The sequence below is a fragment of the Micromesistius poutassou genome (genome assembly GCF_964030765.1).
Source record: "Micromesistius poutassou genome assembly, chromosome: 4".
NCBI classification, from domain to species: Eukaryota; Metazoa; Chordata; class Actinopteri; order Gadiformes; family Gadidae; genus Micromesistius; species Micromesistius poutassou.
The window spans coordinates 22,986,589-23,006,588 of record NC_140274.1 but is presented as its reverse complement, the minus strand read 5'-3'; the positions used below and the strand labels follow the sequence as shown (position 1 = coordinate 23,006,588).

General features: G+C 41.9%; 1 protein-coding gene and 1 long non-coding RNA gene across 2 annotated transcripts in view; both read right to left on the bottom strand.

Moving 5' to 3' along the window:
- LOC311341652 (alpha-2-macroglobulin-like protein 1) overlaps positions 1–19,977 on the bottom strand; it is a 35,449-nt gene extending 15,472 nt beyond the window's left edge. Inside the window, exons 1-17 of the mRNA XM_084466454.1 lie at positions 16,959–19,977; positions 16,244–16,264; positions 15,808–15,976; positions 15,595–15,679; positions 15,371–15,474; positions 14,992–15,090; positions 14,782–14,894; positions 14,063–14,227; positions 13,534–13,770; positions 13,361–13,424; positions 12,877–13,022; positions 12,414–12,563; positions 10,185–10,313; positions 9,662–10,018; positions 2,662–2,843; positions 1,710–1,935; positions 84–210 (exon numbers count right to left, since the gene is read on the bottom strand). Coding sequence (XP_084322580.1) covers positions 84–210; positions 1,710–1,935; positions 2,662–2,843; positions 9,662–10,018; positions 10,185–10,313; positions 12,414–12,563; positions 12,877–13,022; positions 13,361–13,424; positions 13,534–13,770; positions 14,063–14,227; positions 14,782–14,894; positions 14,992–15,090; positions 15,371–15,474; positions 15,595–15,679; positions 15,808–15,976; positions 16,244–16,264; positions 16,959–17,009 — 2,425 coding nt within the window. The 5' untranslated portion in view covers positions 17,010–19,977. The remainder of the gene's footprint in view (positions 1–83; positions 211–1,709; positions 1,936–2,661; positions 2,844–9,661; positions 10,019–10,184; positions 10,314–12,413; positions 12,564–12,876; positions 13,023–13,360; positions 13,425–13,533; positions 13,771–14,062; positions 14,228–14,781; positions 14,895–14,991; positions 15,091–15,370; positions 15,475–15,594; positions 15,680–15,807; positions 15,977–16,243; positions 16,265–16,958) is intronic.
- On the bottom strand, positions 5,753–8,789 carry LOC311342080. The gene is made up of 3 exons (XR_014633383.1): positions 8,225–8,789; positions 6,671–7,600; positions 5,753–6,566 (listed from the first exon to the last, which is right to left on the bottom strand). It is a non-coding gene; the product is annotated as an uncharacterized lncRNA (long non-coding RNA).
- Positions 19,978–20,000: the final 23 nt, after the last annotated feature.

The window sequence follows — 20,000 nt, the reverse complement described above, 5'->3', positions numbered from 1 at the left end:
GATTCATTTTAAGAGCTGCTGCCGCTCCTCTTCTTGACTGGGATCAATGAACGGTGTTATACTGGAGGATCAGGAGGTCCTACCCAGGGAGGAGGGGCTGACCACCCACTGGAAGACCCTGCTCTCCTCTGCACACACACACATGGTGTACTGGCAGCCCGCGCACTCCCTCAGGGAGAAGAGGGGCGAGTCGCTCAGCTGAGCCCTGACCTGCAGAGAGGAAGCCCAGAGTCAACATGCAGACATACATAATGCTATACTACTATACTACATACTATACTACATAATGCTATACTACATACTATACTACATAATGCTATACTACTATACTACATACTATACTACATCCTATACTACATACTATACTACATAATGCTATACTACATACTATACTACATAATGCTATACTACATCCTATACTACATACTATACTACATAATGCTATACTACTATACTACATACTATACTACATAATGCTATACTACATACTATACTACATAATGCTATACTACTATACTACATACTATACTACATAATGCTATACTACATACTATACTACATAATGCTATACTACATACTATACTACATAATGCTATACTACATACTATACTACATAATGCTATACTACGTACTATACTACATAATGCTATACTACTATACTACATACTATACTACATAATGCTATACTACTATACTACATACTATACTACATAATGCTATACTACTATACTACATAATGCTATACTACTATACTACATACTATACTACATAATGCTATACTACTATACTACATACTATACTACATAATGCTATACTACTATACTACATAATGCTATACTACTATACTACATACTATACTACATAATGCTATACTACATACTATACTACATAATGCTATACTACTATACTACATACTATACTACATAATGCTATACTACATACTATACTACATAATGCTATACTACTATACTACATACTATACTACATAATGCTATACTACATACTATACTACATAATGCTATACTACTATACTACATACTATACTACATAATGCTATACTACATCCTATACTACATCCTATACTACATACTATACTACATAATGCTATACTACATACTATACTACATAATGCTATACTACATACTATACTACATAATGCTATACTACATACTATACTACATAATGCTATACTACATACTATACTACATAATGCTATACTACATACTATACTACATAATGCTATACTACATACTATACTACATACTACTATACTACATACTATACTACATAATGCTATACTACTATACTACATACTATACTACATAATGCTATACTACTATACTACATACTATACTACATAATGCTATACTACTATACTACATACTATACTACATCCTATACTACATACTATACTACATAATGCTATACTACATCCTATACTACATAATGCTATACTACATACTATACTACATAATGCTATACTACATACTATACTACATAATGCTATACTACATACTATACTACATAATGCTATACTACATACTATACTACATCCTATACTACATCCTACTACATACTATTCACAATGCATTGACATTCTTAGTTTGATGTGGTGTAAATCTCATCATTTCTGATTGGTTGTGATGAAGGGAGGGTGTCCTGGTCCCCCCCCGGCCCTCGGTGGGGGGCCACAGCGTGGAGGGGCCCACCATGATGCAGCTGGGGAGGTAGTTGAAGACGGTGGCTCTGAGCGTGAACTCCTCCCCTCGGACCACCGAGTAGGGCAGCGTCAGGCTGACGAAGAACGGCTGGAAGGCCACCAGCGCCGCGTCCGGAGACAGGCCAAAGCCCAGGGAGGAGGTGCAGAAGGCCTGCGCCCGCCAGCTGGTGATGGTGTCCGGGAGCGTCTTCACCACCCTCGCCGAGCCGCTGTCTCTGGAGACAGAGAGGGTCAGCGCGTCAGGTAATGACCTCCAATGTGTTAAGATTGAACCGCTGTCATTTCAGTGTCATTTATCAGAAATGGCACAGCCATCCGAGATTCAATTCAATTCAATTGTATTTGTATAGCCCTTAATCACCATTACAGTCTCAAAGGGCTTAACAGGCCAAGTATTTGTGACCCCCCCCCTGACACAAGCCCCCACACGGCAAGAAAAAACTCCCCCAGAAGAAACACAGAGTGGGGATCCCTCCTTCCAATGAGATGAGATGAGAATACACTGAGGATATCCTTTCAAGATGCCTAGTCCGGCCTTGCCAATAGTGTCCATTTAAGCTTATACATGACCAATCAGGACATCTCTACTCTGATTGGTTGTGGGATCCCAGGTCGTGGATGAAGCTCTTCTGAGGGGCGGGAGATGTTTACTGAAATGGTTTCAGTTCCCTTTTAAATGAGATTCTTGTAACTCTTGCCAATAATTCATACTTCTGCAGACATCCTGCCCATTTTAAGCTTTAACCTGAAGAGTAGAGCACTAACCCAACAGGGTTCAGATCCCAACACTGACCCAGCAGGGTTCAGATCCCAACACTGACCCAACAGGGTTCAGATCCCAACACTGACCCAACAGGGATCAGATCCCAACACTAACCCAACAGGGTTCAGATCCCAGCACTGACCCAGCAGATCCAGGTTTTCAGGAGTAGAGCACTAACCCGACAGGGATCAGATCCCAGATCCAGGTTTCAGGGAAGTAGCTTCTCACAGTTTTAGTTATTTTCTTGGGCTGCCAGTCTGGCGCTGACAGTTCTTCATCATGAGGAGCTGACAAACAGAATGGCTCAAATAAAACACAATAAAACAATACATTGAACAATATCCTTGAATGGAGGTGATTTCAGTGTATCATGTAAATTAGACATTGCTTCAAAGATCCCCCGATACCAAGGAACCTACCATCATACATCATCAGAGAGAGAGATACCAAGGAACCTACCATCATACATCATCAGAGAGAGATACCAAGGAACCTACCATCATACATCATCAGAGAGATACCAAGTAACCTACCATCATACATCATCAGAGAGATACCAAGGAACCTACCGTCATACATCATCAGAGAGATACCAAGGAACCTACCATCATACATCATCACCAGAGAGATACCAAGGAACCTACCATCATACATCAGAGAGATACCAAGGAACCTACCATCATACATCATCATCAGAGAGATACCAAGGAACCTACCATCATACATCACCAGAGAGATACCAAGGAACCTACCATCATACATCATCAGAGAGATACCAAGGAACCTACCATCATACATCATCAGAGAGATACCAAGGAACCTACCATCATACATCATCAGAGAGAGATACCAAGGAACCTACCATCATACATCATCACCAGAGAGATACCAAGGAACCTACCATCATACATCATCAGAGAGATACCAAGGAACCTACCATCATACATCATCAGAGAGAGAGATACCAAGGAACCTACCATCATACATCATCATCAGAGAGATACCAAGGAACCTACCATCATACATCACCAGAGAGATACCAAGGAACCTACCATCATACATCATCACCAGAGAGATACCAAGGAACCTACCATCATACATCATCAGAGAGATACCAAGGAACCTACCATCATACATCATCAGAGAGAGATACCAAGGAACCTACCATCATACATCATCAGAGAGATACCAAGGAACCTACCATCATACATCAGAGAGATACCAAGGAACCTACCATCATACATCAGAGAGATACCAAGGAACCTACCATCATACATCAGAGAGATACCAAGGAACCTACCATCATACATCATCACCAGAGAGATACCAAGGAACCTACCATCATACATCATCAGAGAGATACCAAGTAACCTACCATCATACATCATCAGAGAGATACCAAGGAACCTACCGTCATACATCATCAGAGAGATACCAAGGAACCTACCATCATACATCATCACCAGAGAGATACCAAGGAACCTACCATCATACATCAGAGAGATACCAAGGAACCTACCATCATACATCATCATCAGAGAGATACCAAGGAACCTACCATCATACATCACCAGAGAGATACCAAGGAACCTACCATCATACATCATCACCAGAGAGATACCAAGGAACCTACCATCATACATCATCAGAGAGATACCAAGGAACCTACCATCATACATCATCAGAGAGAGATACCAAGGAACCTACCATCATACATCATCAGAGAGATACCAAGGAACCTACCATCATACATCAGAGAGATACCAAGGAACCTACCATCATACATCAGAGAGATACCAAGGAACCTACCATCATACATCAGAGAGATACCAAGGAACCTACCATCATACATCATCAGAGAGATACCAAGGAACCTACCATCATACATCATCAGAGAGATACCAAGGAACCTACCATCATACATCATCAGAGAGAGATACCAAGGAACCTTCCATCATACATCATCAGAGAGATACCAAGGAACCTACCATCATACATCAGAGAGATACCAAGGAACCTACCATCATACATCAGAGAGATACCAAGGAACCTACCATCATACATCAGAGAGATACCAAGGAACCTACCATCATACATCATCACCAGAGAGATACCAAGGAACCTACCATCATACATCATCAGAGAGAGATACCAAGGAACCTACCATCATACATCATCAGAGAGATACCAAGGAACCTACCATCATACATCATCAGAGAGATACCAAGGAACCTACCATCATACATCATCAGAGAGATACCAAGGAACCTACCATCATACATCATCAGAGAGATACCAAGGAACCTACCATCATACATCATCAGAGAGATACCAAGGAACCTACCATCATACATCATCACCAGAGAGATACCAAGGAACCTACCATCATACATCATCACCAGAGAGATACCAAGGAACCTACCATCATACATCATCAGAGAGAGATACCAAGGAACCTACCATCATACATCATCAGAGAGATACCAAGGAACCTACCATCATACATCAGAGAGATACCAAGGAACCTACCATCATACATCAGAGAGATACCAAGGAACCTACCATCATACATCAGAGAGATACCAAGGAACCTACCATCATACATCATCACCAGAGAGATACCAAGGAACCTACCATCATACATCATCACCAGAGAGATACCAAGGAACCTACCATCATACATCATCAGAGAGAGATACCAAGGAACCTACCATCATACATCATCAGAGAGATACCAAGGAACCTACCATCATACATCATCAGAGAGATACCAAGAAACCTACCATCATACATCATCAGAGAGATACCAAGGAACCTACCATCATACATCATCAGAGAGATACCAAGGAACCTACCATCATACATCATCAGAGAGATACCAAGGAACCTACCATCATACATCATCACCAGAGAGATACCAAGGAACCTACCATCATACATCATCACCAGAGAGATACCAAGGAACCTACCATCATACATCAGAGAGATACCAAGGAACCTACCATCATACATCACCAGAGAGATACCAAGGAACCTACCATCATACATCAGAGAGATACCAAGGAACCTACCATCATACATCATCAGAGAGATACCAAGGAACCTACCATCATACATAATCAGAGAGATACCAAGGAACCTACCATCATACATCACCAGAGAGATACCAAGGAACCTACCATCATACATCAGAGAGATACCAAGGAACCTACCATCATACATCATCAGAGAGATACCAAGGAACCTACCATCATACATCATCAGAGAGATACCAAGGAACCTACCATCATACATCATCAGAGAGATACCAAGGAACCTACCATCATACATAATCAGAGAGATACCAAGGAACCTACCATCATACATCATCACCAGAGAGATACCAAGGAACCTACCATCATACATCATCACCAGAGAGATACCAAGGAACCTACCATCATACATCAGAGAGATACCAAGGAACCTACCATCATACATCAGAGAGATACCAAGGAACCTACCATCATACATCATCAGAGAGATACCAAGGAACCTACCATCATACATCATCACCAGAGAGATACCAAGGAACCTACCATCATACATCAGAGAGATACCAAGGAACCTACCATCATACATCATCAGAGAGATACCAAGGAACCTACCATCATACATCACCAGAGAGATACCAAGGAACCTACCATCATACATCATCAGAGAGATACCAAGGAACCTACCATCATACATCATCAGAGAGATACCAAGGAACCTACCATCATACATCATCAGAGAGATACCAAGGAACCTACCATCATACATCATCACCAGAGAGATACCAAGGAACCTACCATCATACATCATCAGAGAGAGATACCAAGGAACCTACCATCATACATCATCAGAGAGATACCAAGGAACCTACCATCATACATCATCAGAGAGATACCAAGGAACCTACCATCATACATCATCAGAGAGAGATACCAAGGAACCTACCATCATACATCATCAGAGAGAGATACCAAGGAACCTACCATCATACATCATCAGAGAGATACCAAGGAACCTACCATCATACATCATCAGAGAGAGATACCAAGGAACCTACCATCATACATCACCAGAGAGAGATACCAAGGAACCTACCATCATACATCAGAGAGATACCAAGGAACCTACCATCATACATCAGAGAGATACCAAGGAACCTACCATCATACATCATCACCAGAGAGATACCAAGGAACCTACCATCATACATCATCACCAGAGAGATACCAAGGAACCTACCATCATACATCATCAGAGAGATACCAAGGAACCTACCATCATACATCATCAGAGAGATACCAAGGAACCTACCATCATACATCATCAGAGAGAGATACCAAGGAACCTACCATCATACATCATCACCAGAGAGATACCAAGGAACCTACCATCATACATCATCAGAGAGAGATACCAAGGAACCTACCATCATACATCATCAGAGAGAGATACCAAGGAACCTACCATCATACATCATCACCAGAGAGATACCAAGGAACCTACCATCATACATCACCAGAGAGATACCAAGGAACCTACCATCATACATCATCAGAGAGATACCAAGGAACCTACCATCATACATCATCAGAGAGATACCAAGGAACCTACCATCATACATCATCACCAGAGAGATACCAAGGAACCTACCATCATACATCATCACCAGAGAGATACCAAGGAACCTACCATCATACATCACCAGAGAGATACCAAGGAACCTACCATCATACATCATCAGAGAGATACCAAGGAACCTACCATCATACATCATCAGAGAGATACCAAGGAACCTACCATCATACATCATCAGAGAGATACCAAGGAACCTACCATCATACATCATCACCAGAGAGATACCAAGGAACCTACCATCATACATCATCAGAGAGATACCAAGGAACCTACCATCATACATCATCAGAGAGATACCAAGGAACCTACCATCATACATCATCAGAGAGATACCAAGGAACCTACCATCATACATCAGAGAGATACCAAGGAACCTACCATCATACATCATCACCAGAGAGATACCAAGGAACCTACCATCATACATCATCATCAGAGAGATACCAAGGAACCTACCATCATACATCATCACCAGAGAGATACCAAGGAACCTACCATCATACATCATCACCAGAGAGATACCAAGGAACCTACCATCATACATCATCAGAGAGATACCAAGGAACCTACCATCATACATCAGAGAGATACCAAGGAACCTACCATCATACATCACCAGAGAGATACCAAGGAACCTACCATCATACATCAGAGAGATACCAAGGAACCTACCATCATACATCATCAGAGAGATACCAAGGAACCTACCATCATACATCATCAGAGAGATACCAAGGAACCTACCATCATACATCAGAGAGATACCAAGGAACCTACCATCATACATCATCAGAGAGATACCAAGGAACCTACCATCATACATCAGAGAGATACCAAGGAACCTACCATCATACATCAGAGAGATACCAAGGAACCTACCATCATACATCAGAGAGATACCAAGGAACATACCATCATACATCAGAGAGATACCAAGGAACCTACCATCATACATCATCAGAGAGATACCAAGGAACCTACCATCATACATCAGAGAGATACCAAGGAACCTACCATCATACATCAGAGAGATACCAAGGAACCTACCATCATACATCAGAGAGATACCAAGGAACCTACCATCATACATCACCAGAGAGATACCAAGGAACCTACCATCATACATCACCAGAGAGATACCAAGGAACCTACCATCATACATCATCAGAGAGAGAGATACCAAGGAACCTACCATCATACATCATCACCAGAGAGATACCAAGGAACCTACCATCATACATCAGAGAGATACCAAGGAACCTACCATCATACATCATCAGAGAGATACCAAGGAACCTACCATCATACATCACCAGAGAGATACCAAGGAACCTACCATCATACATCATCACCAGAGAGATACCAAGGAACCTACCATCATACATCATCAGAGAGATACCAAGGAACCTACCATCATACATCATCAGAGAGATACCAAGGAACCTACCATCATACATCATCAGAGATACCAAGGAACCTACCATCATGCATCATCACCAGAGAGATACCAAGGAACCTACCATCATACATCATCACCAGAGAGATACCAAGGAACCTACCATCATACATCACCAGAGAGATACCAAGGAACCTACCATCATACATCATCAGAGAGAGAGATACCAAGGAACCTACCATCATACATCAGAGAGATACCAAGGAACCTACCATCATACATCAGAGAGATACCAAGGAACCTACCATCATACATCAGAGAGATACCAAGGAACCTACCATCATACATCAGAGAGATACCAAGGAACCTACCATCATACATCAGAGAGATACCAAGGAACCTACCATCATACATCATCAGAGAGATACCAAGGAACCTACCATCATACATCATCAGAGAGATACCAAGGAACCTACCATCATACATCATCAGAGAGATACCAAGGAACCTACCATCATACATCATCAGAGAGATACCAAGGAACCTACCATCATACATCATCAGAGAGATACCAAGGAACCTACCATCATACATCATCAGAGAGATACCAAGGAACCTACCATCATACATCATCAGAGAGATACCAAGGAACCTACCATCATACATCATCAGAGAGATACCAAGGAACCTACCATCATACATCACCAGAGAGATACCAAGGAACCTACCATCATACATCATCAGAGAGATACCAAGGAACCTACCATCATACATCATCACCAGAGAGATACCAAGGAACCTACCATCATACATCATCAGAGAGAGAGATACCAAGGAACCTACCATCATACATCATCAGAGAGAGAGATACCAAGGAACCTACCATCATACATCATCAGAGAGATACCAAGGAACCTACCATCATACATCATCAGAGAGATACCAAGGAACCTACCATCATACATCATCACCAGAGAGATACCAAGGAACCTACCATCATACATCAGAGAGATACCAAGGAACCTACCATCATACATCATCAGAGAGATACCAAGGAACCTACCATCATACATCATCAGAGAGATACCAAGGAACCTACCATCATACATCATCAGAGAGAGATACCAAGGAACCTACCATCATACATCATCAGAGAGATACCAAGGAACCTACCATCATACATCATCAGAGAGATACCAAGGAACCTACCATCATACATCATCAGAGAGATACCAAGGAACCTACCATCATACATCATCACCAGAGAGATACCAAGGAACCTACCATCATACATCATCAGAGAGATACCAAGGAACCTACCATCATACATCATCAGAGAGATACCAAGGAACCTACCATCAAATATCAAACCATCTTCATCATCATCATCATATTCATAATGATTATGGTGATGGGTGGTGCAGCGGACAGGTTTCTTCACCTCAGATTTGGTCACAAGTTTGATTCCAATTTCCTAAAAGTGTGAGAAAGGGATCGCCAGTTAGGAATTTAGAAGGATACATAAATAAATACATTGCATTGCAAAAAGGGCAATATACATGTAAATATGCCTTATGGTCCAAATATTATGTTTGACATAATTATTGCTATAATTGCTCATGCCATCACTCATATCTTACTTTAAATACACTGTAGACGTCGTTCTTTGCGGTGGATTCAGGCTCTTCAGGGATGCAGGGAAAGGACTCCTGGTCGTCCACTTGGTCGCTGTAGCCACTCAGCTTCTGCACAGGCAGCTGGTTGAACACCTTCCAACACCACGGACCAAGAGAGATGAGCGTGGCGACTGAACCGGAGCAGCGGTGTGACGTGTGTCTGAGGTGAGCTGTGGTCAGCGGGCTCTCCAATGGAGGCCATGATCTCAACATGTATAAGCATATAATACTGGACTTTAATGTAGTCATGCCATAGCCCTTTGAGATTGTTTCTTTGTTATAACCTTTTTTTTTTTAAACAAAATAATTATTATACTGTTTGAATTGTGATCACAGTGATCACATCACAGTGAACACATCACAGTGATCACATCACACTGAACACATCACAGTGAACCAACTCATCACAGTGAACACATCACAGTGATCACATCACAGTGATCACATCACACTGAACTCATCACAGTGAACACATCACAGTGATCACATCACAGTGATCACATCACACTGAACACATCACAGTGATCACATCACAGTGATCACATCACACTGAACACATCACAGTGATCACATCACACTGAACACATCACAGTGAACACATCACAGTGATCCAACACGTTTTTGGGTCAGGAAGCGGGGGTTAGAATCATTGACTCATAGGGGGACCGTGTGTGTGGACGATGGCTGGTTGAAGCAGCCTCAGAGCCCGGTCTGATTGGACACACCCAGGTCCTCCCAATCTCACCACACACACTCCTACATGGCAGCATGTCACAGCCCTGCTCTGTAGCATTGTACTCCGCCGCCATCTCCACCCTGCGTCCTGAAGCCACCTGGGTGGCGTGCAGCATGGACCCTGTCTACAGCCTTATGTTCATCTCCTGAAATTTAAGTATGGAGTATAAACGTTCATAAATTAGAAATGTTTGATGAAAGAAGCTTGATGGTGATGATGGCTATGATCAGAACTATAGCGGTCTCTGTGAAACGCTTAATGGACATATACCGAGCCATGGTTCTTAAATAGTCTTACTACGAACCCAAAGTATACCATGAATACACATTCAATTCACTTCAATTCATATGTAGACCGGGAGTGCGGTGGTCTCCAAAAAGTGACCACAGGGGGCGCTATAACTTGTGGTCAAACCTAAACGGTGCGCCCCCACCCCATTAAATGTGGTTAGTTTCAGTGGCGATTTCTCTAAGACTGCAAGGGAAGCTCAGCTTCCCCTAAAATTTCAAAAATGAAATGGTTGCCTGTTGAAGCTCAGCGTCCATCCACATCAATGGGGCTGCATAGAACAGCTTTTTTTAGTGCGTCGAAAGTCGTCGAAAGTCATCGACGGACATAATGCAGCGATTATGTCCCCCCCACGGACGCTCAGCGTCTCTGGGGGTGAATGGAGGAGTGGGCTGGCCTGGACGCTGGGCAAGTGTCACAGCATCAATTTCAACTTTCCACTTTTTATGGAATTCAATGGGGAATGAACTGTGACTTCAACCATTCCAAAGGTGAACAAGTCAGAGATGCAAAAGTTGGTACATAGTTGGTATAGAAACCGTGTGTGAACAGGCCTCCAAATAGTAAAGTACAGCTAGGGGGCGCCATAACTCGCAATCAAACAAAAACAATCCGCACAATTATTAAATCAATCAAAAGTCGGGATCAAAGCGGCCCAGGACCCTCTGCATGCTCGCTCATTAGCCCTGCTAGCATCAGCATGTCGCCATGCTCGTAGAAGTTTGCGCACACGACAAGTTGGCTCACGCAACCACACCCATCTTCTTCAGAAAATGCACATGCGGACACATGTCTAGTTACAATTGTATTTGTCATAGTTAGTTAGTTAGTTGTCACATCACCGTATCCTAAAGAAAATCTTCAGTAAATTTCGCTCAAACATTAAGTGTTTTATAACAATATCATGTTAGCCTTAAGCTAACAGTAGCCAACTGTCAGCTTCTTGTTCTGCTTAGTTCATAAAAGTCAACAGTCGACTGCTGTTCACTTTTGGCTGCAAACCCTATGGTTTACGAAATGGGATTGCCTTAAAAGTCCTTTCGCATAGTACCTTAAATAGAAATAACAACATCTAGCCCTTATTTATCCTTCCATCAACCTGTGAGCTGGGTCATCACTGGTTGTCCTGGGATGGAGTCTACGTCTTTGGTAAGAGTGTGAGAACTTACATAAGAAGCACTGAGCTCCTGATCCGGCTGCAGCAGTAGGATGCTGTGGTCCACAGCCCTGACGGAGCACAAGGATCCTGGCTGGCTCTCCAGGCGAAAGGAGGCCTCTCCTCCAGGCAGCTCTCGATCGGCTGAGAACTCCAGCTTCACCTGGAGTTAGCAACACAGAGGGTTTCAGTTGCCATACCTTCTATTAATGGAAATTGCCATTCTGATCAGTTACTATTGCTGTCTTTTTGTATGCTCATTTAGAAACCACACCTTGCATAATCGTGTTAAATGCTTTCCATGGGGTTTGGTGTTAGCATAACGTTACACTTTAAAGCACACTGTAAAATGTACTATTTTTTTCAACCATGTCAATCAAACTCCATAAAACTCCATCACTGCTTCTATGTTTTGTTATCACAAAAGTAAGGTGTGCTTTGTCAGCCATTTCAGATTGATGTTTAGCCTGTCACACCCTATTCTTGAAGCATTGGTCCAGTGGGAAGTCCTTGCTATCCGCCAACACCTCCCCACTTGGCATCAAAGTGTACACCACCACTTGGGCATATGGGCTCAGGGCAGCTTTCCCAAGCAGCGGGATGGATAGCACTCCTTTGTTGACTAGATGGGAGGGAAGGGGAAGAAGAAGGCATGGAGAGACTAGGAGCAGCAATATACAAGGGTCAACGAAAATAAAGTCTGAAAGCTTTGCAGTAATAATTGGTATGGCACATTCTTGATACATTCTCCTAAAATAATTTTGAAATATTTGAAAGGCCAAAGTCGGTTTTAGAAACGCTGTGTTTCATATGAGGAGCAGCGGCGGTGTCAAACGTTTCCAAAACGCTGTCCCGCTATCAAGCTAGGGAGTGGAGCCAATAGGAAAGGGCCTCTCTGGAACAGCAGCTTCATGTTTATTTACCCTTGAATTATGATTTTTCTATAGAAGGATATTTTACCGATTCCTTCTTTTACAGCCGCTGGAAGACGCCCATGCCTCATTATTGCACCCTTGGACATCACCTAATGGAAAGAGGGAGGGAGAGAGCACTGAAGGCACAGATGTATCTCCAAATGACACGTTTCTTTATAAATAAAGCAAAGCGCTGAAGTGTTTAAAAGGCTGACTCACGGTGTAGTAGAAGTGCAGTTCCTCCTGCCCCGGCCTCAGCGTCGTGCCCTGGATGATGTACTTGGCTCGCACCCGGGACTCCGTCTCACAGAGCCTCTGGTGGCCGCTGGCTGAGAGCTTCACGAAGCTCTTGCTCTTAGAGTAGAAGGGCCCCACGGTCAGGTAGGCCGAGGGGTATGCAGGCAGGCGTCCCCCACTCGCAAATGACTGCTGTTCTTCCTTGGGTCTAGAGCTTGCCTATAGGAGGAGATATAACAACTATGTCAACTATAAAATTCACAAAAAGGTATTTAAATATAAAAACATTGTGGGTCCCCCTGGAATGTCCTCATTGACAGCTTCAACAGCTTCTCTAGGAGGTCTACTGCCAGGGCCTTGACCTCACGGAGGTGTTGGTGTTTGAGGTTACTGGCTCGGCCTGGGGAAACCCATGGGAACACGAACATACAAAGCTAGGACCAGGATGGTTTTGCACCCAGGACCTTCTAGCTGCAAGTCAACGGTACAACATACAGACACGAGGACAAACCACAAGAGCCACGCTGTTCTCCCACAGGGAGGTGTCCAGGGAGAACGAAGCCATGCCGTTGTCTTGAGTAAGCAGCGTGAGGTTGTACGACACTGCGTTGACTTTCACGTCCAGATAGACCGCCTCGCCCCCCAACGCCTTCCTGTCTATTCCACTCAGCTTGACCTGGAACCCAAAGAAGGAAACGTACACACGCAAGTTTTAAAGATTTATAAAAAAAAAATAATAATACATATACGTAGATTGGATGTGATGGCTCATATACAGTGGTAGGCATAAGTTTAGGCACCCATGCTAAAGTTGACTAAAAAGAGGAATAAAAAATCATCTTTTGGAAATTGATCTTAATGCCTTAATTAAACAAATGAGGAAAAATCCAACGTTTAAGGACACCAATTTGCTTTGTGAATTAATAATGTAACTAATAATGTAAAATAACTGGCTTTTAAAAATAAAAATCTGCCTGCCTCTATGGGAATTTAACATAGGGGTGTCTATACTTATGCACCCAGTATTTTAATGGGGAACATTTATTTATTTATTATTTATTTATTTATACGATACATTATTCATTCACAAAATGTTGGATTTTTCCTCATTTGTTTAATTAAGGCATTAAGATCAATTTCTAAAAGATGATTTTTTATTCCTCTTTTTAGTCAACTTTAGCATGGGTGCCTAAAGGTATGCCTACCACTGTATGGCCCAATATCCATTACCTTGCCCTCAAATGGGATCCCTGGCATATAGGCATTATCAGCAACATTCTCAAATGTGAGTTCTCTGACATTAACAGAGAAGGGCGTTTGGCCACTGGCTTGAATGACCACCCCTACAAAATACACAGGCAACGGTCATTATTTGACACCAACACTGACAATGTCTTGCTTTGTCTGCAAAACAACTAATTCATTCATTCATAAACCTACCAGTGCCATGCTCTTCCATTTCAGCCTCCACCAACATCTCGTCTCCTCTTGGGTCAAATGCTGATACCATAATGATGTGCGTGGCACAGCCCGTTTTGTCTGTCTGGGAGATACAACGAAACAGTGGTGTGAAGGTTAGCCAACCCCTTCTGAAACTCAAATCTAGATTCCATATAAGCAGCATTGATATAAAGGAGGCAAAGGACAAAATAAAATGAGTAATATTCCTATTTGAGTGATCATTGCTGTAAATGTTTGTTTTATCTAGCCCAAAATAACCCCAACACTACCCAATGCATCAGATGATATTTACAAATGTTGGAGTATTTACGAGTCAAATAATGGCCTGCCAACCACCACAACAAGGTCTAGTTGCCACTTGCCTGCAGTTGTGATGTCATACAGCTGTCTACTCCCAAGTCAAAATACCTTCTGCAAACTTCCGCCTTGATGGACCCAAGGACAGGCTTTCCATAGGTGTATCTGTCAGAAGGAGCGCCTCGCAGGGCATTGGTGGATTGAACAGTGGGAGGGAGCAGTGATGACCACAGATGATGCTCACTCAAAGGCTTTCTTCATGAATCCAGCATTGTGGACACTCACCTTCCACAGATTTGTACGGGTACTTCTTGGTGTAAAATATTAATGACATCGGGTAGTCTAATGTTGACGGAGTATTTGGGCAAAACTGAAAAGACAAGACTAAGTATCAATTTCTAAGCATGAAAAATCGTCTAATAAAATCTGATTACAAATGTTTCAAAATCAACACTTAGTGTGTAGTGTGTGGGTGTATTTGTTGGGTGGGGGGCACACCGTATTCCTTGATGTCAAAGGAGCGGGAGACGCTGTGTCCTCTGGCCGTCCAGGCGGTGAGGGTGTAGCGGCCCTGGGCGGCCTCGGGGCTCATGGGGTGAGAGAGGTCCAGGACGCCGCTGACCGCCGCCCTCTGCAGCCACTGCGCGATGCGGTTTCTGTTGGGGTCCTTGGAGAGACATGTTCCAATTCACTGCTTTGCTGTACATTTCTTACTGATTCAACTGATTATTGAAACACCCCAAAGATGACTCCATTTCCCCTCTATCCAAGTCCATGTGCTTTGCAGTGGTATAACATACGTTTTAAACAATGTAGTGACGCAACAGCGGACATCAAAGTTAATGAAACTATTTAAATATATGTAAATATATATATACACCAAAAAATGTGATTCCCGAAAATGGATTATGTAGTACATTTGAAGAGTTCTTACCTGAAGCTCCACTGTTTCATACTGCAAATAAATGGGAAGGGAAATGTGGGAAGGTTCAATTATGTGAAAAATGAAAGATGAAATACTAACAATATAACATGTAACAGTAATTTGTGCTCCTTCCCCCAAGTCAATGCATATCAAGACATATTGTTCAGATGATTTTAGACATGTTATTTTATTTTCATAAAAACATTTCTACATTTGTATGGCCTTATCCTACTATTTGTATTTTCTATTTTTTCTCACAAAAGTATTTCCCTTCATATTATCTTGAGCTGAGTAATTATAACGTCAACAATTACCCCTGCGATCAATAGACATTTTTATATGACATATCAATGAGAAATTCTTACATAATGATACCAAAAAAATAGTAGTATGGAAGGTAATGGAGAGCGCACCAGCAGCCCCCGAGTTCAGAGAGCAGCGCTCGGCCTCCACTGCCCATCTGGAGGGGAGAGGAGGCCGAGCGGTGCTCTCTGACCCACCAGCAGCCCCAGAGTTCAGAGAGCAGCGCTCGGCCTCCACTGCCCATCTGGAGGGGAGAGGAGGCCGAGCGGTGCTCTCTGACCCACCAGCAGCCCCCGAGTTCAGAGAGCACCGCTCGGCCTCCACTGCCCATCTGGAGGGCTGCTGGGTTCAGTGTGAGTGATAGGAACAATTCATGGCTCTGCAGTTTGATGAAGTTTGTACATAAGAGGACATCACGTACCAGCTCATTGAAAGGGATGAAGCCAGTGTCCATGGAGACGATCCGGAACATGACTACCAATCAAAAGGACAGCCTTATTTTCAAATAAAACAATAATCAAAACTAGAACAATTTGTTTTAAAGGTAACCAAACCCTTAAAGTTTTTTCAGATGAAACATGATGTCATCCTTAAAGCCTATCAATAACACCATCAGGATGGGTCTGCTTAATGTTAGGTCTCTTAATAACAATTTTTTTTTAGTTAATGATTTTATTACCACTTCTCAACTGGATTTTATGTTTTTAACTGAAACATGGCTAGAACAAAATAACAGTGCAACCGTGCTGATAGAGACAGCTCCTCCCAACTATAACTTTTTTGATGTATGTAGATCTGGAAAAAGAGGTGGAGGGGTTGCTGCTATATTTAAAAATGTATTTCAGGGGGAAGCATGTTATTTGGTGATTTTCCATAATTCGAATACCTTTGTGCTGTATTGAAATGTTCCCCCAGAGTTCTCCTATTAATTATTTACAGGCCACCCACATACTCTGCAAATTTCTTCGATGACTTTACAGAATTATTGTCTAGCATCTCCACAGACTTTGACTGTCTAGTTATAACTGGTGACTTCAATTTTCATACTGATGATTTTAATGATAAGTGTGCAAAAAAACTTTTTACCATTCTGGACACATTTGAAATGTCTCAACATGTGAAAGAGGCTACTCATTGTAAGGGGCACACTCTAGACCTGGTTATCACAAAGGGTCTCAATGTTTCAGATCTCTCGGTGACTGATCCTTCACTGTCGGACCATTTATGTGTTTTCTTTAGTATATCTTTTATTCCCGACATACAGACAAAATCAAATACTGTCAAAAAACGATCAATGAACATTCTAATGTACTTTTTAAAAAGGCCATCTCCTTGCTACCACCTCAACCCATGTTCTGCTGATGATCTTTTAGAAAACTTTAATTTGAAAATTTTGAAAGTCATAGATGTCATTGCACCTTATAAGGTTAAAACGATTTCTGGAAAGCAAAAGGCACCCTGGAGAAAAGCTGCTTTTGTAACAGCCCAGAAAAAAAAATGCAGGAAGGTTGAACGCATATGGCATAAAACAAAACTTCATATTCACCATTCATCTATAAAGAGAGCCTCCGTGCCTACAATTTAGACTTAAAAAGTGCTAGAGAAACATTTTTCTCCAATATCATTAAAACCAATACTAATAATGCCAAAACCCTATTTGCAACTGTTGACAGACTGACCAAGCCCCCAACACAAATTCCACCTGACCTTCATTCCACGCAGAAATGCATGAGTTTGCAGCATTTTATACTGATAAAATTGAAGGCATCAGACGCGCCATCAATGTCTCCACTTTAAACAAGAATGTTGGACTACCACCCTGTTCAGGCAAAAGTAACGTGGCAATGACATGCTTTAATGTCATAGACCAGGGGTTTTCAAACTTTGAGTGTGTGTGGACCACTTTTTATAATCAAGAATTTTCGCAGACCACCTTATAATACACATAATAAAATATGTCTACACAGTCCTACCTGAATTACCCGCACCTCTTAATAGGCATATATTATATATTCTTTTCACCCTCCTTTTCTTTGTTTCCTTGTGAGGAATCTGGCTTGTAGACGCCTCCGACTCACTGTCAATCTCTTCATTGTTGGTAACCTCTGCCTCTTTTCTCTTCAGAGAACCTGTAGCCATCCACCGATCCATCTTGTGGTTCTGAGCACTGAATTTCAAAGTTCCCTCCTAGCCACTAGACCAAATATTCTGGAACTTTCTAATCTTTGCACTAGCCTATTTTAGTCACACAATACCTTCAATTTAATTGAAATTGTATATCATACATACATATTTAAATTTTTTATGAAAAATATTTTTTATGAAAAATATTTTTTATGAAAAATATTATTTTATATTTTTGTTTGCTTTTCCATGGACCACCTGCAGTACCGGACCACAGTTTGAAAATCACTGTCATAGACTCTAAAACTCTTGTGGAAACTGTGACACAACTGAAGCCATCCACCTGTTGCCTTGATACTTTACCTACCAACCTCTTTAAGAATGTTTTTGACTGCCTAGCAATAGACATATTGCAAATAGTTAACAACTCTCTCCAATCAGGCAATTTCCCAAAAGCCTTGAAAACTGCAGTTATTAAACCCCTTTAAAAAAAGCGGATGCCTCTATTATTAACAACTACAGACCAATATCAAATCTACCCTTCATAAGTAAAATCATTAAGAAAGTTGTCCTCCAGCAACTTAGTGACTTCCTGGCATCAACTGGTTGCTATGACACCTTCCAATCCGGATTTCAACCCCATCACAGCACCGAGACCGCCCTTATTAAAGCTGTAAACGACATCCGTCTTAACACAGACTCAGAAAACTGGGTGGGGCTTTCAGGCACAGTCTTAAATTGGTTTAGGTCCTACCTATAAAATTGGAACTACTTTGTTTCCATTGGCAACTTTGTTTCAGAATCAACAAACGTGACATGTGGAGTCCCACAAGGTTCGATCTTAGGACCCTCTCTATTCAACATCTACATGCTCCCACTAGGGAAAATCATGCAAAATAACAATATTGACCATCACTGCTATGCTGATGACACGCAAATCTATGTATTGCTATCACTAGATGACTATCAGCCCATAGATCTGTTGTGCCAGTGCATTGAGCAAGTCAAAGACTGGATGTGCTGAAATTTCCTTCAACTAAATGAGGACAAAACCAAGATAATTGTATTTGGTGCTAAAACCGAAAAGGCTTAAAGTAACCCAACACCTTCACTCTCTGTCCCTGAAAACCTCAATCAAAGCCAGAAATCTAGGGGTTATCATGGATTCAGATTTACATTTCAACAGTCACATCAAATCAATTACAAAATCTGCATATTATCACCTTAAAAACGTAGCAAGACTTAGAGGGCTCATGTCTACCGAAGACTTACAAAAACTTGTACATGCCTTTATCACTAGCAAGCTTGATTACTACAATGGTCTCCCAAAAAAAAATTC